Source organism: Gymnoscopelus braueri (genome assembly GCF_963280865.1).
Source record: "Gymnoscopelus braueri genome assembly, chromosome: 22".
NCBI lineage: Eukaryota > Metazoa > Chordata > Actinopteri > Myctophiformes > Myctophidae > Gymnoscopelus > Gymnoscopelus braueri.
This window is the reverse complement of record NC_137624.1, coordinates 26,808,409-26,828,331: the sequence shown is the minus strand read 5'-3', so window position 1 is coordinate 26,828,331 and position 19,923 is coordinate 26,808,409. Positions and strand designations below refer to the sequence as shown.

The 19,923-nt window shown below is 40.9% G+C and overlaps 1 protein-coding gene across 1 annotated transcript in view; it reads left to right on the top strand.

The window, feature by feature from the left end:
• Nucleotides 1-1,550: 1,550 nt before the first annotated feature.
• astn2 (astrotactin 2) overlaps nucleotides 1,551-19,923 on the top strand; it is a gene marked incomplete at both ends in the record, with an annotated part of 625,858 nt that continues 607,485 nt past the window's right edge. Inside the window, one exon of the mRNA XM_080420257.1 lies at nucleotides 1,551-1,965. Within this exon, the coding sequence (XP_080276383.1) occupies nucleotides 1,551-1,965 (415 nt within the window). The remainder of the gene's footprint in view (nucleotides 1,966-19,923) is intronic.

Genomic DNA, 19,923 nt, shown 5'->3' with positions numbered 1-19,923 from the left:
TTTTATTCCATCTTAAATCAAGCTGTAATATTTTGATAATTTGGTTAATTGCTTAACCTGTAGCTATTGCTGGAAATAGGCTAATAATAATAATAATGTTATACTTTCTCCATCTCTCAAGGTAAAATGACACACTTTGTAGTTTGTCCATGAATGAACATCTTGGTAATCTTACCATGATCTTATAGGCTATTATGCATCAAAGTACACATTGGAAATAAGCTCTTGAGACTATTTTGGTAGGCCTTTGCTATTTTTTTTTTTTTTTTACAGATACATGTATTATACGTAGGCTATGCATTTTTGCCAAAAAGTAAAACAAGCATGTCCAAAACAGTGAATGTTGCTCTCATTGCAAATGATTTGAGCAATGCTGCTCATTCTGAGTCTGCCTATTTCCCATGGAAGTCACATGATCTCTCACTGCTTCACATTTATCCACATTTATATTTGATTGAACACACGCCTACCCTGTGTTTATAGTTAGTTTGAGCCAGTCAAAGTATCACCACACAGCTGTGAATGAATCACACCACCAGTGGTGTAAAGTAACTAAGTACATTTACTCAAGTACTGTACTAAAGTACAATTTTTTACTTTACTGGAGTATTTCCAATTTGCAGTACTTTTACTTCTACTCCACTACATCTCAGAGGCAAATATTTTACTTTTACTCCACTACAGTTATTTGAAAACTTTAGTAACAAGTTACGTTGTAGATTTTGATTATTATTACAAAAAAACACTTAAGCCCATATACATTCTGGCCATTTGAAAATAGCTGATGTACAAGCTCACAATGCGTCGCGATGAGACTCATTGTGAGCTTGTAGATGCTATTTTCAAAATATTTTATACATTTGAAAACTTGTGAAATGGGACATTCTGCATACTGAGTACTTTTGGTACCAATCAATCAACTCGGTGCTCTGAAGATCAAAGGGAGCAATTAGGAGCTCTGCCCCCCCCCCCCCCACTCCTCCCACTCCTCCCACAGACAGAGGCGTCCCTGTAAGGGATGAATGTCAACATAAAAATAGGAAAACACCCCAGCATAATTATATAGTGGCTGATAGAGGGAAAAATAAATAAATATATATATTAAAAATATGGTTCAAAGTTACCTAGTTAAACTTTAAGTACATTTTGATACCAATACTTTTGTACTTTTACTTATGTACATTTTTAATTCCAGACTTTTACTTGTAACATGAGTATTTATTTTCTACATTGCAGTATTGATACCTTTACTCGAGTAAATAAATGTGAGTACTTTTTTCCACCACTGTGTCTGTGAATGAACACACACACACACACACACACACACACACACACACACGAGTGTCATTCTGACTCCACTACACCTGTGCTGCCGCCTCCTGGACGGTACATGACTCCCGTACAGCAGCAGAGAGAGAGAGAGAGAGAGAGAGAGAGAGAGACTGTACTATAAACGAACGGACCGCTTATGAACCGCACTCAAAGCGGAGAGCAGAGCAGAGCACCCACACACACACTCACAGTCTCTCACACACAACACAAGGACCGGGATGGCAGGGAAAGAAGTACTGCACCTCGGCGGTGCTCCTATCCTCCTCGTCGGGCTCTTAATGTTACTAACGGGGACCGTTACGCGGGTCCGCGGGAACCGGAGCGAGGACGAGGAGATGCTGCTGTCGGACAAGGAGATGATGATGGGCGACGCGGAGACGCCGTGCGAAGTTAAAACGGTCACCGTGTCCACCCTGCCCGTGCTCCGCGAGAACGAGTTCAGCTTCACCGGCGGCGCGGGCTCTGGAAGCGTGGTCGGAGGAGGTGCTGGAGGAGCAGGTGCTGTTGGTGGTGGAGGTGGTGGAGGAGGAGAAAGGGAATCCCGACTCCTTTTATTCGTTAGAACTGACCTACCTGGACGGATCTCCGTCATGGATGATCTGGACAACACGGCTCTCCCCTACTTCACCCTGGGTAAGATGATGATTAGCGACGGCTGTTACAATCAGCTGTCTGTCTGTCCCTCTCGTCAATGGAACCTAGAACTGTGTGCACCTTATTGTGCGCATTTTTAGGGACCTTTCATTCGTACCGTGTGCTCGTGGTACAGTATACTGTACAGCGGTGGTGGAAAAAGTACTCAGCATTTCTTACTTAAGTAAAAGTATCGATACTGCAATGTGGAAGTACTCTGTTACTCTGTTAAGTGAAAGTGCGGAATTCAAAATGTACTTGAGTAGAAGTACAAAAGTATTGGTATAAAGATGTACTTAAAGTAGAGAGTAGAAATTAGGTATGCAGAATATCCCATTTCAAATGTATACAAATCTTTTGAAAATAGCCGATCTACAAGCTCACAATGCCATTGTGAGCTTGTAGATCGGCTATTTTCAAATGGCCGAGATGTATATAGGGCTGAAGTGGTTAATGTATTGTATGAATTTGTAATACTAATCACAATTCGCAAAGTAACTAGTAACTAAAGTTTTCAAATAATGGTAGTGGAGTAAAAGTACAATACTTGTCTCTAAGATGTAGTGGAGTAGAAGTAAAAGTATTGAAAATTGGAAATACTCCAGTAAAGTAAAAAATACCTCAAAATTGTACTTAAGTACAGTACTTGAGTAAATGCACTTAGTTACTTTCCACCACTGCAGTACAGTATGCAATAGCCATCCACTACAAACACAAGCCATGTGCATGCATGTTTTACAGTTTAATAATAAGCCATGGTTTCTCATACATGCTATCACAGCGATTTGACACAATTTAATGGCTTGTTTCATGTTACACGCAGGCAGTGATCATTAAAGGGAATTAACACCTAACTTCTTATATTCCTTAGTTAAGAGCATTGCTTGAAACACAGTCGAAATGGCATGGGACACTGTCTGGTACTGTAGGCAGGAAATACAGCAGCTGCAATAGGCTGTAGAAATCCGAACTGAAGTAACTACTACAATTTAACCTTACATAATCTTAATCTTTCATACCACACACACACACACACACACACACACACACACATGCGGCTAGTATGAGAGATTATTATTTCAAATGTCATGCCTAGCTATAAGTATGATGCACCAAGCAGGGAAAGCAATTTTGCTGGGCAAATCTGCATGAAATTGCTATTTTGTTCCCATGTGAGCACAGACTTCATACAGGGTCAGGGCACGTGCGTAGCTAGCTGTTGGAAAAGTTTGATAAAGGAGTGCTGAATAGGCCTATGACTGCAGTGCTGTGAGCATGGCCCCATTGCAGTTTTTGAACGACTTTGGAACAGACACACACACAACTTCCTGTCATGCTTCATTTCATCCAGTATTTCCTGTCCTCCCAAAACAAAACAGAAAGGCAAAAAATACCTCCCCAGCCTTTACTGTGACTCACCTAAGCACAAAATGTGACCTTAGAGGACGATTCAAGAGTTTGCAATGAAAATCGTTCCGTTTAGGTGGTGATGGGGGGGATAGTGTAACTGGATGTGAGTGTGGAAAATAGGCTGTGCCATTACATTATTGCCCAAGAAGATATTTGTTATATGTACAGAGACAAACGCCATATATTATCTATAAGCCGGTGCGGTAAACAAAAGGGAATCTTTTAAGTGGCCAACATTTACGCCATATTTCAAACCGATGTTCTCACTTCTCACTCTGTTTAAGGGAAGTTTGGCTGACCTGATCTCAGTGCTACATTGACAGTATTTACACTGACATCGGTGTTGGCCTGTGTTCTGAGCTTCAGTTGACAGCAATATATTGTAGCATGCTATATTTTGTACAGGCGGTCGGATGGATATGTACTGTAATCTTTAGCTATAGAGTGGGTAAAGCAATACATACAATATTATGGCATGCTGAAGAGCAACTGATCATATTTGAGGAGTGCCTTTGAAATTCAAAACAGTTCTTCTAGGTGAACTCTGTTGAAATGGCATTGTAGAGAATTATTGGTGTAGTAGAGAATGTTATCTCAACTTATGTCTCGCAGTGTAGACTAAACAGACTGCGGGGAAGGGGGAGGCAGGCAGGCTGAGGGCTGGAGCATTAAGCTAGTAAATCACTTTCTATTCTCATTAAGGACAGCCGTCGACTGGTAGAAAGGCCTCTCTGTCCTCCCATTCAGCCAGCTAGCAAATTTGCTGCTTCACCCTCCTCTCAGTGCATGACTGCTCACTGATGATGGAGCGGAGAAGGGTTTCATCTAGGGGTATCATGTATAAAAGGGAGAAAATAATAAAAAGTGTGTACACACACAGTGGCTTTGATATTGAGCTTTATAAATCACAAACTTGGAATGGCAATATACCCCCCCCCCCTTCCTGTACACTCAAAATGTTAAGTCACTGATGGCATGTCATAATGAATAATACAATAATGAATTTATTAACAACATAATTGGAGGAGATGTCAAGGTATACTGTACCAACATTATATACAAGGCTTTAGACTGTATTTTGACTATGTGTGGGCATGATGGGCATTGCAATTTACACTATTGCATTATTAGTCACATGTACTGTATGTGGAAGGAGATGGGTCTAGTGGTCTACATACTGTATCAAAGCATATTTTGGTTAAGATGTTCAATCTCTGCATCTCTTTAATAGGATATAGCCTAAGCTATAAGAGGATGATGGATTGCATTCCTTCTACCTTGAAATAACACATTGTCTGTTCGGTTCGGTTTTCATTAGATGTTGCACGTGAGGAATAGTCCAATGGAAATATGGATATACAGTATATCCATGGATATGAAGGAGTGGAGTTACCAGTGTTACATTGTCTCCAATATCACAGTCACAGGTAGCTTTGCACATTGTGCCGTAATTGCTTACCCTCAAACCTAGACCCAGACCAATTTCGGAGAGGCCAGCCCACCGATTTGCTGATGTTTTGACTGATACTTTGTCAAAAATCTCCACATCAATTCCAATGAATTTGAAAAGCTTTGATTTGATTTTGTTTTCAAAGATGGAAAAAGGCCATGTACAGATATGCATCACGTTGCGCTGCGTTGTGAGCTTGTAGCTCTGCTATTTTGGAACATTTGTGAAAACCTCTGCCTATATTGACATGCCCAAAGTAGGTACTCAAGTTGTTAAACATCGAGACACATTGGCTGCATACGTGCTGATACCGCTGTCATCCAAAAAGTCAAATTATGGCCTACACTACTGCAAAGTATAGATGACCAAAGTGTCATGGTTTCGGGGCTTCTGATCCCCCCCCTTGGTTCCATTATAATTATGGCTTAAAATGAACTGTAATTCTGTTCCTTTAATTGTCTGAATCTATAGCACGGTGAATTATCAACATAGTGTGGCATCATGGTGGCCCAGTTGTTAGCACTGTTGTCTCATAGAAAGAAGTTCCCATGTGTCTTGTGTCAGGTTTGCTTGTTGTCCCCATGTTCACATGGGTTTCCTGCAGGAACTCCAGTTTCCTGTCATACCAAAACACATGTATGTTAGGGACATACAGACAGTACTACAGTGCAAGGCCATGGTCTTAAAGCTGAAGCTGATCTCCAGGTGCTGCTCAGTGGCTGCCCCACTATTCCTAATAGTTGGGATGGGTTAAATGAAGAGGACACATTTCCTAGCATCAATGAAGTGTAATTGTCTCCGCCAGGCCGAAGGCATGGCGAGAGAGTGTTTTACCCCCTGTCCGTCCGTCCGTCCGTCCGTGTGTCCGTCTGTCACCAGCTATTCTCTGGCACCGTTGGCCCGGTCGCTGCGAAACTGTGCACACACACTCCCTGGATGCCAATTCAGAACCTCTGCCCCAAATTTTTCACATGGGCCTGTTATAGCACCACCAGGAGGCCGATTTGTGCAAAACCAATTTATTTATATTACTCCTACAGATCTTATCCAAACGTCATGCAAATCGGTATACAGTATCTCTATAGCCATGTGATGATCACTGATCTGTCCGATTTCCCATATTCCATCCTCATTGGCTAAGGCTGGCTTCCAAAGTTTGCAGGATTGGTCCGTTTTGAACAAAATGCCTCAAATTATGCACTCAGCTTGCGATTTCCGTGAAATTTTACACGCACATTCCCACTAGGCTGAGGAAGAAATGCCACCCTTTTAACATTGGCCTGTTATAGCGCCACCAGCAGGTCTAATCTAGAAAAACACATTTTTGGAACAAAATGCCTCAAATCATGAATGCAGTGTCCGATTGTCGTGAAAGGCCTAAGAAGAAACGGGCACCCTTTTCACAATGGCCCATTATAGCGCCACCAGGAGGCCACAATAACCTACCTGACCTGGCGGAGACCTGTGCTCTGAGGAGCACTTTTTCTAGTTTATTGTAAATTAACTTAAATTATTTTTTTAACAAAATGTGCGCCACAAACCCACAGGAATGTTTTTTCTTTTGCCATGAGATAGGCGACTGATTGAGATATTTCCTCAAACAAATTATTTAAAAATTAACCTTTATCGTAAAGTATTCAGTCTTATATAGTTACTTAGGTGTTGTTCTTAAAGTTAATTACAGTAGATAATTTGTCTCTTTGACCAATATCCTCCTGCTAGTTTGTGCAGAGCAGGTGACATCAGCATTTGCAGCTTGAAAACTGTTCCATAACACATTAACAAACAAATATACAGTACATTAAATCCAAAGATCTGAAGCAAAATAATCAGTGTTGGCGTCGGACGTAATTTGAGGCAATCATTTTATACTCCTATTCATCATTTTCCCATTAGTCTGGTGAGGCGATGGAATCAGAATCCCTTATTTGGGTGTGAAATGTACGGCATGCTTGGGTGGTCTATAATAATTGTTCTGAACATATCAGTGTAACACATCCAATTTATTTAAAAAAAAGTGTGGATAATGGATAATTTGTGTCAGTAAAATTATATGGATTATTTTTACTAAAATCAGAACATATTTGTACTGTCTTTTTGACGGAGGCCTGTGCTTTATTGTGCTTCTTTAGCCATGGTGTGTTTTGACAGTGTAAACTACTACTGTGGCTGGTTACAGCTGGGTGGATGAGTGACGATTGTCACGCTAGAAAGTGTAGTTAAAAACTGCTGCTGTGTTTCTTCTGTTTTGCGGAAATCTTTTTTTAAGCCACTTCTTTCCTTTTTTTTACTTTATACCTGGAGATTTTGTTATATGAGACTTTGGGCCTTGATTTGTTAGTGGTGTGGCTCACTGCACACAGAGACTGCAGAGACAGGAGTATCACATGAGCTGAATTATGTTGTAGATAATCTTCATTGGCTAGCCAATTCTGTGGTATGGCAATGGGAACTGAAGTTATTTTGAGTAAATATAGACTAGGCTGTGCTACTACATATCAGCAAAAGCGCACTGTGTTTGCTGATATCACAATCATGTATGCATTATCATCAACCCCCTCCAGGCCGGGGTGGTAAAAGGATAGCCCCTCGACCCCGTACCTGGGGGAGCGGAGAGAAATCATCTAACCTAAACAACAGAGAGAGCTCTCATTATTACGTTAGCACTCTGCTGTTCTGTGGAGTATTTTTTATTTATTTTTACACTTTACATTTTGTGACAGAAATATAAGCTGTTTGTGGCATTCACCTACACCAAACTCCCTCATTTTGAAATAAACTAGAAAGGGTCACGTCGTGGAGCGCACATATCTCCGCCAAGCTGGGTTGTTGGCCTAGGACTGTGTAAGTCATGGGTTGACACTGTCAGAACTCAAAGAAGCTGCGGGGGAAATAGCATTTCTACAGCATATGGTGCAACTATCTATGGGCAGATGTGAAAGCTCTTTTGAAGGTGCACAATATAGAGACCACTCAACATGCAAATTGGGGTTGATTGGATGTTGCATTCAATTTGTGAGTTTTGGATACGATCTGGAGGAGTACTAAGGTGGTATGTTGTGAAGAACATTTTGAATGGTGCAAAATCCAGTCAGTCAGAAATCTATGCCTATATGGGGGTCATCTACGGAATTCAAGAAGGTATAGTGCCACCGTGAAGGTGGTTTGAAAACTTTGGGATAGTGTATTCCTTGGACTACTGGCTGCCTGCACAAAAGGTTTGATGCCGATCAGTCCAAAGGTTCACTCACTCACTCGTAAGAGTTCTAAATTTCAGCCTAACCCGACCCGGCGGGTCAATTTATATATGTTGGTCAGGAGTGTGTGTGTGTGTGTGTGTGTGTGTGTGTGTGTGTGTGTGTGTGTGTGTGTGTGTGTGTGTGTGTGTGTGTGTGTGTGTGTGTGTGTGTGTGTGTGTGTGTGTGTGTGTGTGTGTGTGTGTGTGTGTGTGTGTGTGTGTGTGTGTGTGTGTGTGTGTGTGTGTGTGTGTGTCAGATATACAAGCTTTATATTATAACAAACAGTGTGCATCCTTGGTTGCGCTAAATAAGGATAATAACAGAGCGGAGCAGGGAATGTTTGCGTTTTGTTCTTCACTGACTGCCAGTAAGACGCTGTGGGGACTCCAAAATAAAATCTGTGTTGACTAATCATATCATTGTGAATTTTATTTTGAAGTCTCGCTGCCAGCTCCAGGAAGTCTGGTTAGAAGCTACTTGTTGATGTTGTTGTGGTGGAAGACCTACCGACGAATGAATGGAGTTGTGAGCTCACTCAAATTCACTTTTTCACAACGTGAAAACCATGCAAGTATTGATCTTTTTTGATTGTCGTGTGTGTGCGTTTGTGTGTCCACTGAGCCACGCTCCTGACAAATGAACTCACCTAGAAGTTGGTTAGATGCAACCATTATGTCATGGTCACTTTCTCTCTCCTCTCTCTCTCTAGCAGCAGTTTCTGGCAATATATATATATATATATATATATATATATATATATAATGTACGATTGGGCTGGGGTAGGGCTCGTGCTTCAACTCATTCGGGCTGGGTTGGGCCCATTAAGAACTCTAGTCAGTCAGTCAGTCAGTCACAGGGGCAAAAACATAATCTGTCTTTCCCGGCCGGCTTTCCGGCCTGGTGGAGATAATTAGTGATCCAAAGGTGATGCACATCCTTTGTAGGATGGTACTTGAAGCTAACATCGACACCAAAGTCACTTTGGTGTGCCGTCCTTGTCTTCTGAATTTAACACCATTGTGTTGGGTGTCTTAGCTTCTTTTTGAATTTCTGTAAGCTGACATGCCATACATTGATCAGATTGTAAAAAGAAGAAGACAGCATGTGTTTGTTGCTTAAGAAAGCATACTGAACACATAGAAGGAAATGCCAAGGAAACGTTCACTATCAGAATGGTGATGTAAATACACAGTGTCTGCATCAGTGTCCTTCCCCTTGGCATTTTCCCTTCTATCAAAATAATGACAAACGGATGCCCCAGGATACTACAAATCCTCGGGCTCAGACACAAAGGGATGGTACTTGACGGGTAGACAGAAGCCCCCCCCTCAGGACACACATCACTCCCACCCACACACGCGCACACATGTGCATACGCTCACGCACACGCTCGCGCGCGCGCACACACAGTTACATCACAAGTTTACAGATGTAACGTGTGGGAGAAATTGTTTTCCGGTAATCATAAGAAAAGGAAATTGTCAAATAACAAAACAATATCAAATATACATAAGATTTGTACTCGAAAAATTTAATAAAAATAAGGCAGAGTAGGCCTCAGGCTCTTTTGCAAGTAACTTAGCAGCATCACATATGTATGAAATGTGTGGGAATGGAGTATAGACGCACACACGCACGCGCACGCGCACACGCACACACACACACACACACGCACACGCACTTCTACACACTCATTATACCACCACACTCCTCCTGTCTGCATGTTTAATATTGCCTGATGCTGGTTTTGTTGGAGCATTGTCACAAGCCAGAGCTAACGGAGAGGGGGAACTGTTTAAATGACTGGTGTGTCAGACAGTGAGTCCCCATGCCCCCTCAGCCTGCAAGCACCAGCCTTGATTTATACGCCCAAGTGTCATGGAGAATGGATGAGCGGGGAGAGGCAAAAAATTCAGAGGAGTCCTCCCTTTACCCCCTTTTCCTGTGACTATAGCATTCCCCATGTTTTGAGAAATGTGAAAGCTGTGAGACATCTACGCTTTGTATATGCAGGCAACCTGCAGGCCTTTCTTTACACAGTCAAATCTACTGTGTTAATATAACCACGAGTGTAAAAAATACAACCCGGGTCAATTTTTCACACCGTTTTTTTGTAGAATTGTGTGCATTTCTAGTTCGCACCAGTTTTCTACGAAATCACAGTGTTGTTGATGTCTGGGTCTGAGCTGGCTGGGGGGATGTATATTTTAAATGAATTTCATACTTAGAATTCAGAACACAATTATGGAATTAAATTTGATATTTAACAAACCTATGCTGTTTCACTGGGGCTTATTTTTCTTGGCTCATTTTAAGTGATGACGTGGGAGCTAGCTGGATGGAAATCAATACGTTTAGCAACATGGCTGGCTCTGTAAACACCTCATTAGGAGGTAACCTTTTGAACACCTTGAGGCAGTAGCACCGGCTCAAAACACTCCGCCCTCCCCCCTCCCCACCTTCCCCCCCCCCTCCTCCTTTATCTTCTCTGTCCATCATACCAGCCGAAACCTCTCTACACCGTTCATTTCGCCCGGTACGGTGTGCTTTTGTACACTGTCTTTATCGCACTATGGCGTGTCCTCGCCAGCCCCTCTTTTCTCTCCCTATTCTCTCTCTCCCTCCTTCCCTCTCACTCTATCTTTCCAGACAGAGTTACAGCAAACTGGGCTTGCTTTAGAGATGGGAGATTAAAAAAGTGGAGGGCAGAAAAAAAGAGGGAAAAAAAATGTCTGGCTGCGCCAGAGTGCTACATTCCCTGTGGCACAGAGCATGTACACACTGAGCTACATCTCAATCATATGTCAGAGGTTCAGCTGTGTACCAGGGAGGAAGCAGTGAAGAGAGGGCAAAGGTCTCCCAGGGAGTTGGGGGAGGCATGGCAAAGCACATAGCTCAGATGGAGTTTTGAGTGTTCCTGTCAGTCACCGTGTCGGGAGACCCACTGTGGAGTTAACATAATTGTTTGGGCAAAAAAGAAAGAATAAAATATCAAGACTACAGCGCCTAATAATGGTGTGTCTTCATGTTGAATCACGGACTTTCAGGAGCATGATTTTGATTTAGTTTTTCTGTGCAGGTTAAAAACTACAGAAGTGTAAAAAAACAAAATGATAGGCTAGTAACTTAAGAAACACAGCTACAGCTAATACTATGAATAATGGGTTTGTTAGATGTAGGTGTGCCCAGAGCCATGGGTGTGCCAATGTGCAAGCTTTAGATAGATAGTAGGTCAACAGTATTGTTAATGCTTGCACACCTATATCTAACTCATCTATTATTTAAAAGTATTAGCTTTGTAGTGTGATCGGCCATAGGGGCCGCGTCCACAGAAACCGTTAACCTTTTCGTTCTTCTTTTTTTTAACCCCAGAATCCGTATCGTGGGGAAAGCTTTCACTGAAAATGGCAGATCTACAAGCTCACAACGTGATGCAATGCGTCGCGTTGTGAGCTTGTCGATCTGCTATTTTCAACGAAAGCTTTCCTCACAATAACGGAAAACTGAAAATAGCCTACACTAGTATTGAGCCCTGAGGGACTCCGGTTACCCATATGGGGTTTAAGCGGTTAAACTGCCAGCTCCTTTCCGTCATGCATTTCTCTGGTAAAGACGTGCTTGAGTGCTCTTCCCAGTGCCACACCTCACTTTTCAGCAAACTCGGTGTCCAGCGTCCTTTTTTTCCTTTTTCGTAATGCCCTGGGCGCGTCAAACAGAAAAGTACTTAAACTTCTAGAGGGGAGCACCACTCATCAACGTCCCGTTTGATCCTCCTGGCTGTGTCTGACCTGACTTTGAATCGTTACCACAACCATGATAAGTCCATGTTTACCATTGTTTCAGCTCGGTTATTTGTGGCAATAACGCAGATAACGCAACGTTCAAGCACAGCAATGGTTGATGGGTTTGAAAGTTGCGGGCGTCAATCAACATTCCTTGTGCTATGGACATATCCAAAACGCTCATTCTGTGGATACAGACCCTTATGCAGCTTGCCATGTTTTACCCATCTGTATTATTATTTTTACCTGAACGGGAAAACACATAACGAAATCAACCTAGAGTTTGCCCCATTAATGTGGTCAATCTATGATGCCAATTATCTATGACGCCACATCATTTGTCCTTATTTGAGTTTTGACCGCCATTGAATTCTATTGTATTTATATAAAATTCAAGTTAAATATTTCAACAAATATAAAAGTGATAAAACCTATGTGGAAAAAAATCCAGGGATGACTACTGGCAGCATGCACAGAAATCTTGGCGCTCATTGGTCCAGCGGTTTACGAGATACAGTACTCACAGACCCATTTCTAGACGGCTCGCCTCCTACAGAGCAACGGCGTAAAATGTATTAATCCAATTATTTACAACCGGCTTAATTGTGTCTGAGACATAGACAACGTAGTGACGCTTTCTTAGGCAGACAAGGTTTTCATTTTTCATCATTTGGCCTTGCATAATGGAGGAGGATGTGCGTGTAAGCTGAATGTTTTTTACTAAAGAAAAACTCATTTGCCGTGTGGATTGTCACCCATAGAATACACCCAGCATGAAATCCTCAATCACAAACCGCTCCAATCCCCAATCTCAGGGGAACATGCTCGTTTCTTTCATCCTAAAAAGAAAAAAAAGGGAATAAAAGGTAAGGTGGTATTGCCTCACCATGTTGAAATATAATTTAACAAGCACAGAGTTATACAGCATTTTGACTAATCAGAGTCAAGGCTCAAGCTCACTGTTAATGTGCCAATTTAACTAGATGGTGACGGGGCTAAGTGATGGCTTTCACTGTGAAAAGAGGAATGAATTGTTGTCAGTGACCCATACTGATTACTTTCCTCAGCAGGAACTGCATTTTGTAATGGACTTAGGAAATGCAGCCTCCGTCGCTGGTTTTAGTTGCGGTGGCAGCAGTGGGCAGCTTTGATTATGAGATGATAACTTATTTATGGCTGATTACTAAAAGTTGCTGCAGAGGGAAGGGTCTCTGCAGATACAGACACCGCCACACACTTGGCGGTCATACTTGGTGATGGAGAGGGATGGTTTTTCTATGAGTCTATACATTATCGTTGTTGTTATTATTGTTATTAATGTTTTTTATGTATCTAAGCAACAGCATGTGCAACTGGCCTCACACACGCAAACCAACTTAAATAGCACAGAGGAGCAATGTTGACTAATGGCAGATGCAGTGCAAGTGATTTATACAATTTGAAAAGCCCGATTTTGTTCTTAAGTTTGGGCTTACTCAGTGAATGTTTTGTGTTCAACTTTCAGAAGGAAAAAGGGAACTTATTGCACTATCATGAAATATAATGGCATCCATTACTATGGCATTACACTGTTGTTCTTTATTTTTTTCCTGCTTCTCTATATGTATTGGGGAGAGACACCCTCGATGCTCGGCTGATAACAATAAGCCACTCCAACCTACTTACTTACTTTATATTTGTTTCTGACATTTCATTTAACCTCTTGGGTGAGGCTGGCACTTAAAAGATCCAAACCTGAAATGTAATGCTGATCGTAGTACCCTGAGATGCCCTGTAGCATTACTGTACATGTACTACGATCATTTTACTATTGGCATTCTACAAAGGACCCCTATATTGTGGTGTTGGATGCTTCAAGAGGTTCAGCGAAAACTCTGGGGACAGAATTGCAGACCATCTCGGAGGCACTAACTTGTCCTCTTTCGTGTAAATTGAAACCAGTGGCCTGCTCTCTTATCATCAACAGCAAAAAATAAGAGGCAACCCTATCTTTCTCATCGGTCTCTCTGCCCAAGTCGGACACTGACAGTCATCCCCTCTGGAGGATCTCAGTTGGGTATTGTCTCAGTGCTTATCATATAATGTATCCCCTCTATCTTGCGGTGACTGTCTCCTGGCACCGTTCCCCACCAGTGTAGCATAATTGCAAGTTTAAAAATTCTCAGTAAGGTGATGGAGCCTCCCAGCCTACTTATATTCATATGTTAAGCAACGTGTGTCAAAAAACAGCTTCCAGTATATATTTAACAGGAGAATATTCAATGAGACAATTCCCTAAAGATTTATAAACTTTCTACTTATAGCCTTCTCGAGGCTTCTCCAGTCTATGTACTGAATGCACAACATGACACTGATTTATAAATGTAATTCCATTTGGTTGCTCTTTTTGCTCTAGGGCTCCTCTAGTGTGTCTCCCACCACGTAATAGAAGGCCCCATGAGGCGAAGACTGTAATGGATTTGCTCCCTTAGAAAAAATATATTTTTTATAATGCATGCCAGAGGTTTGGGGAACTGGGAGCTTGGGTGAAATCCGTCGCCATGTTGTAGAGAGGCAGTAGATGGAAGCTTTAAAACCAAATATAATGTTTGAATAACATGTTAAATAATTTACCGGGTTCAAGGGTCCTTACAGATTTCTGAGGTCTGTTAACCTGTTAATAATGGGGTAGTTAGCAATTGACTTTATATACTACAGAAATACAATAATATTTAGGCAGGACCATGGCTACGTCACTCCATATGTAGGCATATAGATCCAGTTGTCCAGAACAGATATGCCCATATATGGGCATATACTGATGACTTCAGGAATCTCCATGGACACTATGACTCAGACATATTAATCCGATCGGTGGTGCAACGTAGGTGTGTGGGCCGTGTACAGTGTTGCCATGTCGGCTTATTAGAAGCTACTTTGGGCTTTTCTTTAAAGTAGCTTGTAGTTGCTTGTTTCTAAAGTGTACTTGCTTATTAAGCCTTGCTTCCAAATGTTTTAATTATTATTTAAACCAGTGGTTCTCAAATATTTTCATGAAAACGTTTTGTGCCATGGAGCATTTGTGTTGTTGGAATGTTTCAAAGAAATATTCCAAAGATTCCACATTCTATTGCATGAGTTTTTGAAAATACCAGATCTACAAGCTCACAACGTGTCGCATCGCGACGCGTTGTGAGCTTGTAGATCTGCTATTTTCAAATAGCCGTAGTATATGTTTAAAGTGCTCATGTAGCCTAAAGTTGGGCTTGTTTTCCTAGACCTGGTTGCTTGTTTCTCTTGTAAAACCTGGCAACACTGGCTGTGTAGCCTCGCAGAATCTAGATGTGAGGGCCAAACCAAAAAGGGTGGAGCTTGTTTTGATCTTAACACATAAGCAGGTTAATACATTTTATAAAATTTGTGCCACACTACTGGCTAAAATCCTCTCCCAAGTAACACACTGTATTTGATTCTAGCAGATATTCCAATATCCAGGTTCATGTTTGTGCCTATCTTGTCTCTGTTTTCCACTTCTCTCCACTGATTCCAGGTCAGCAGCATGGTTTAATTTAAATTGGAAGTTCAGTATAGTGTTCGTGCCAACTAGTGTTGCATTTAACAACAGAATCTGTCCATCCTTCCAGGAGAAGGAAAATGAGACATGAGAAATAAATGGAATGCATGAATGAATGAATGAATAAAGGTAATTTATAATTTAAATCGTGAATACTATTTAAAATTTCTAGTACTGTACATGCTGTATGTCCTCACACTCACAGTACATCTCTGCTCAATGTGAATTCAAAATTGCTTCAACTTTGTTTTGCAAAGTTTTCGGTTTCGGGTGGATACACTTAATTATAAACCTCATTACTGGAACAAAGAAAAGAATGCAGAGTGACTAAATTACAATCAATACATAATGGAATGTTTGCCGCACCAGCTTTCTGACAGTTTGTGACCAATAGATATGATAGGTGGTAGAAGTGTGGGTCGTTCATCATCGACAAAATCCATGGTTTAACTCAAATCTGGCTCTATTGAAAATAACAATATCCCCTTTGCTGGCTTTTAAGTGACTAGATGGCTCACAGATGTCCTCCTTGAGGTCATGTTCCCAGATCACAGGTAGGATCAAATGCTATTGCACCCATCACTATTCCTTCCTTCTCCCATGCTGTAATGTGACCTCAATCCTTCACCGGACTTTACTTTTTAAATACAGGGTAAGTGAATAGTGTTTTGTACAGTATAGAATTATTTTGATTCCGACAGCCAGACCTTTGCCGTTGCAAATGTTTTTTGTTCACAAAGGCATTAATTAGCAGTGAGATCTTAATTGTGGACATTGAATCTGAACATATCTATCTATCTATCTATCTATAGGTAATTGACTAATTGTTTATGGAATTACTCAAATCATAATGGGGAAATCTTATTTTGCAAACATCACAAGCTACATGTCTCAAAGACCAAAGGAGAACCATTGTTTTGTTAAGCCCTTTACAAAAGATTTTTAAGTACCCTAAAATTTGATTCTCACTAGAATTCTCTCTAGCCCTTGGAAAGTTGCCAACTCAGCACAGCTCAACACTATCATAGCCCTATGGTTCCTACAAATGTTTTTAAACCTTTTATCTATGCCAGTGTATTTTACAACCATTTCATTCCCTCCAAGCGATTTTCTGTACCTTGACCAAGATTTCTATTCAGATATAGCATGTGGACCATTAATCTTTCCACAACAGATGGGTTGCCTCCCACAATCTTCACGTGCTCCAGTGTACTGTACACATCTGTCCTAGTTCCTATTTGGACTTGGTTTACATGCATGGGGGTGCAATACGTTCGTTCCAGTTCTGCTTTTCCGGTTGTCACTTTGGTTAATGGAGTCCGCTTGAAACCAAACAAGAAGCAAGCACTTGTGCCAGAGCTCTATGACTAGTCTGTTACATACTGCAAAACTGCTCATTCAGCCTTTGTTTATGTCCCATAAAATGTTGAAGATTAACTTTGATGACAATTATTTTTGCCTTTGTTAGTTTAGTGGACTTGGCAGTATAATCTGATGATTCTTCATGGACACAATGTTAATCCACACTATCAACTATTGCCTCTAAAAAACAAGAATCCCATAAGGTTTTATGAAAATGTCCAAATCAGAATCGACACCTTTAGATTGTATGGACAATTTGTGAAATTAGTAATGTGTGTGTGGTTCATGTCACTGTCCAAAACCCTGACTTATTTATACCTTTACATTCCTCAAATCTTCCTTGAAATCTTTTAAATATAAAGAACAAAGGCTGGCTAAGAGGCAATTAATTATAGCCTACACCTCGGAGGGTTGATGGCATGCTGTGCTAACTTTAGCAAGTTCACCAACACTGTTTCCTTTTCATGTCACCTTACTGTATAATTAAACTTAATGCTGTTTCTTCAGAACTTTTCCCATTCTATCCTTTAACACGGCACATAAACTGGCCCAATATATGAATCTAGTCAAACCTAACATGTCTCTTAAGTTAACCACTTAAGCCCTGTATACTTCGTCATACGATGAATAGCGAAAATAGCAGATCACGACCTCGCAACGTGTGTTGAAATTGGTTAAGCCTTAGGAAGTATGGCCTTATGTGCTGTTTGTCTATCTGCATGAGACTTATTGCACAGTACTGTATGTCATAGACATTTTCTCCTTCCAGAAGGACAGGATACAGTTAAGATTTTGTCAGGTATTTTGTCTGCCTCTGGATTAGCTCAGATCCCAAAGCAATTATCCCTAAAGTGTCACATGCCAGAGCATGTAATAAAGAGGTCTGCTGGGTCAAAGTCTTTAGAATTGCAATGCAGTGGTGATGGGGATTCATGGGTTTGCATCAAGTAACAACACAGGCGGAAACAAATAAAGCTTTGTTTATTTATAGGTTTGTCCTTCAGCATGTATTTTATTTTGAGAAATTGACTGTTTGTGGGGCATGTGCAAATTAGAGCTGGAAATGTTCTTAAGATCGTACACGAGGTACACTATCCATGAAGTCAAGCAGCTCATGAAACCTGATCGTGTTCAGAACTCTCGTCATCTCTTTCACTTCTGTCTTTTTTTGTCTTCTTTTGCCTTGGTTAGTAGAATGAAACGTAACATGTTTGACTTATTTATGCTGCTAGCCCATACAATATAATACACATGTTGGCACTAACTTGGCTCTGTGGCTCAGTCCCCCCCCCCCCCCCCCCACCAATATTCAGATGTACTGTAGGCTATTGTGTATATTGTGTAGTATGTTGTGCATTAGCCAGAGTCCCTGATTGGAGGAAAGTCCATCTCTACCAGGCTACCAGGAAAGGAAGCCAACAGAACTCAATTAGACATTAGTACACTTCCTGTTTTTATCCCTCTTCTCGCCCTGCCAGTTTTTAAAGTGTTTTGGCCCAATTGTTGTCCCTCTGTGGCCAGTGGCTATTTTGGCACAGCGTTTCAAACAAGCATCTGTGCACATCCAGAATCCCCAAAGGCATGAACATTTGCGTTTGATAGTAAGGGCTGTGATTTTTAAAACAAAATAGAAAGATGGACAAGGGCATACAGTGCATAAAAATATACATTAACATTTAACAACACGCCAGGGAATAAAGGTGTGTTTTAAGGTGTTGCTTAACACCCCACAGTGTTGACTGACCTGACATCCAGGCAGAGGCATGTTTCACAGCCTATGAGCCACAACAATAAAAACACAATCATCTCTAGATTTTTAATTTAGAATGACCTGGAGTCCTTGATCTGAAGACCAAGGAGACCGTATGCTTTTATGAGGAGTAAACAATTTACTGATGGTGCCAGGCCATTTAATGACTTGTAAGTCAGAGAGGAAATTGTAAAAGTGATTCTAAATTAAACTGGAAGCCACTGCAATGAGGCTAAAATGAGGGAAATGTATACCTTTCCAAAGCCTTGAAGCCGAATTTTGTATGACTAACTGCAATCAATGTTTGACTGAGGCAGGTGTATAGCTTGTTATGACAATTAATGCATATAATGAAAGAAATTGATTTGGTTATTGTACTGTATCTTTGGTCGCCGTTTCTTCCGCACCGCAGTTATTAATAATTTTAAGAGCTTACCGCACCAACCCAGTTTCAAGACCCGACCCGACCTGCAACGTTGGTTACCACGGACCCTGCGGTTAACAACTTCTGCATCACTTTTTATAAATACATTGACCCAACCTGACCTGCAAACAATGTGCATTTTTCCACATCTGACCCGACACCGCAGGTTAATGAATACATCACTAATCTTCAGCTTCTCCTAAAGCTTTGATACATTGGGAGCATTTGTGGAAACAAATTATGTTGTCTTTGGCAAGTCTCATATACATGACAACTGAGAGTTAGGCAGGTTTATTCGAATTGTCCAGTGTTGTAAAGTAACTAAGTACATTTAGTCAAGCATTGTACTTCAGTACACTTTGGAGTATTTCCAATTTTCAACACTTTTACTTCTACTCCACTACATCTCAGAGGCAAATATTGTACTTTGCATTAACCACTTCAGCCCTAATATGCGTACTTAGGCAATTTGAAAATAATTATTACTCAAATTTCTAGTGAGGAGAAGGAGTACCATGTACTGCTTTAATTCTTAAGTCGATGGATAAATGCTCTGCATTTTGGTTGGATTGTTGTTAATATCTAGGCCTAGCTGGTGCATACAATCAAGCATTAAGTGAATTTGCAGTGCAGCTCTGCTGAAAAGACGAATACGAATATGTTGTCACATTATCAGTATGCATGAGGGGAAGTTGTCACTACTCAATGTTGTTGTTGTTGTTTGTTGTTAGAAGTTGTTACCTCAAATGGTACATGATAAAGGGTAGATATACTACCTTTTATAATTATGATCATTGTAAATTTGTCTTATTATCAACTACATTCACTTTGTAAAATACAGTACATTGCTCTGGCTTTGAAAGATACATATCTTGAGCAGAGTTATTTTTAATGTGTGACAACATAAAATCCATTTGGTGTATTTCAATTGACTCTTTAAATTGTATTTATTTACAAAAAAAAATCAATTAGAATTTTGCATTTTTTC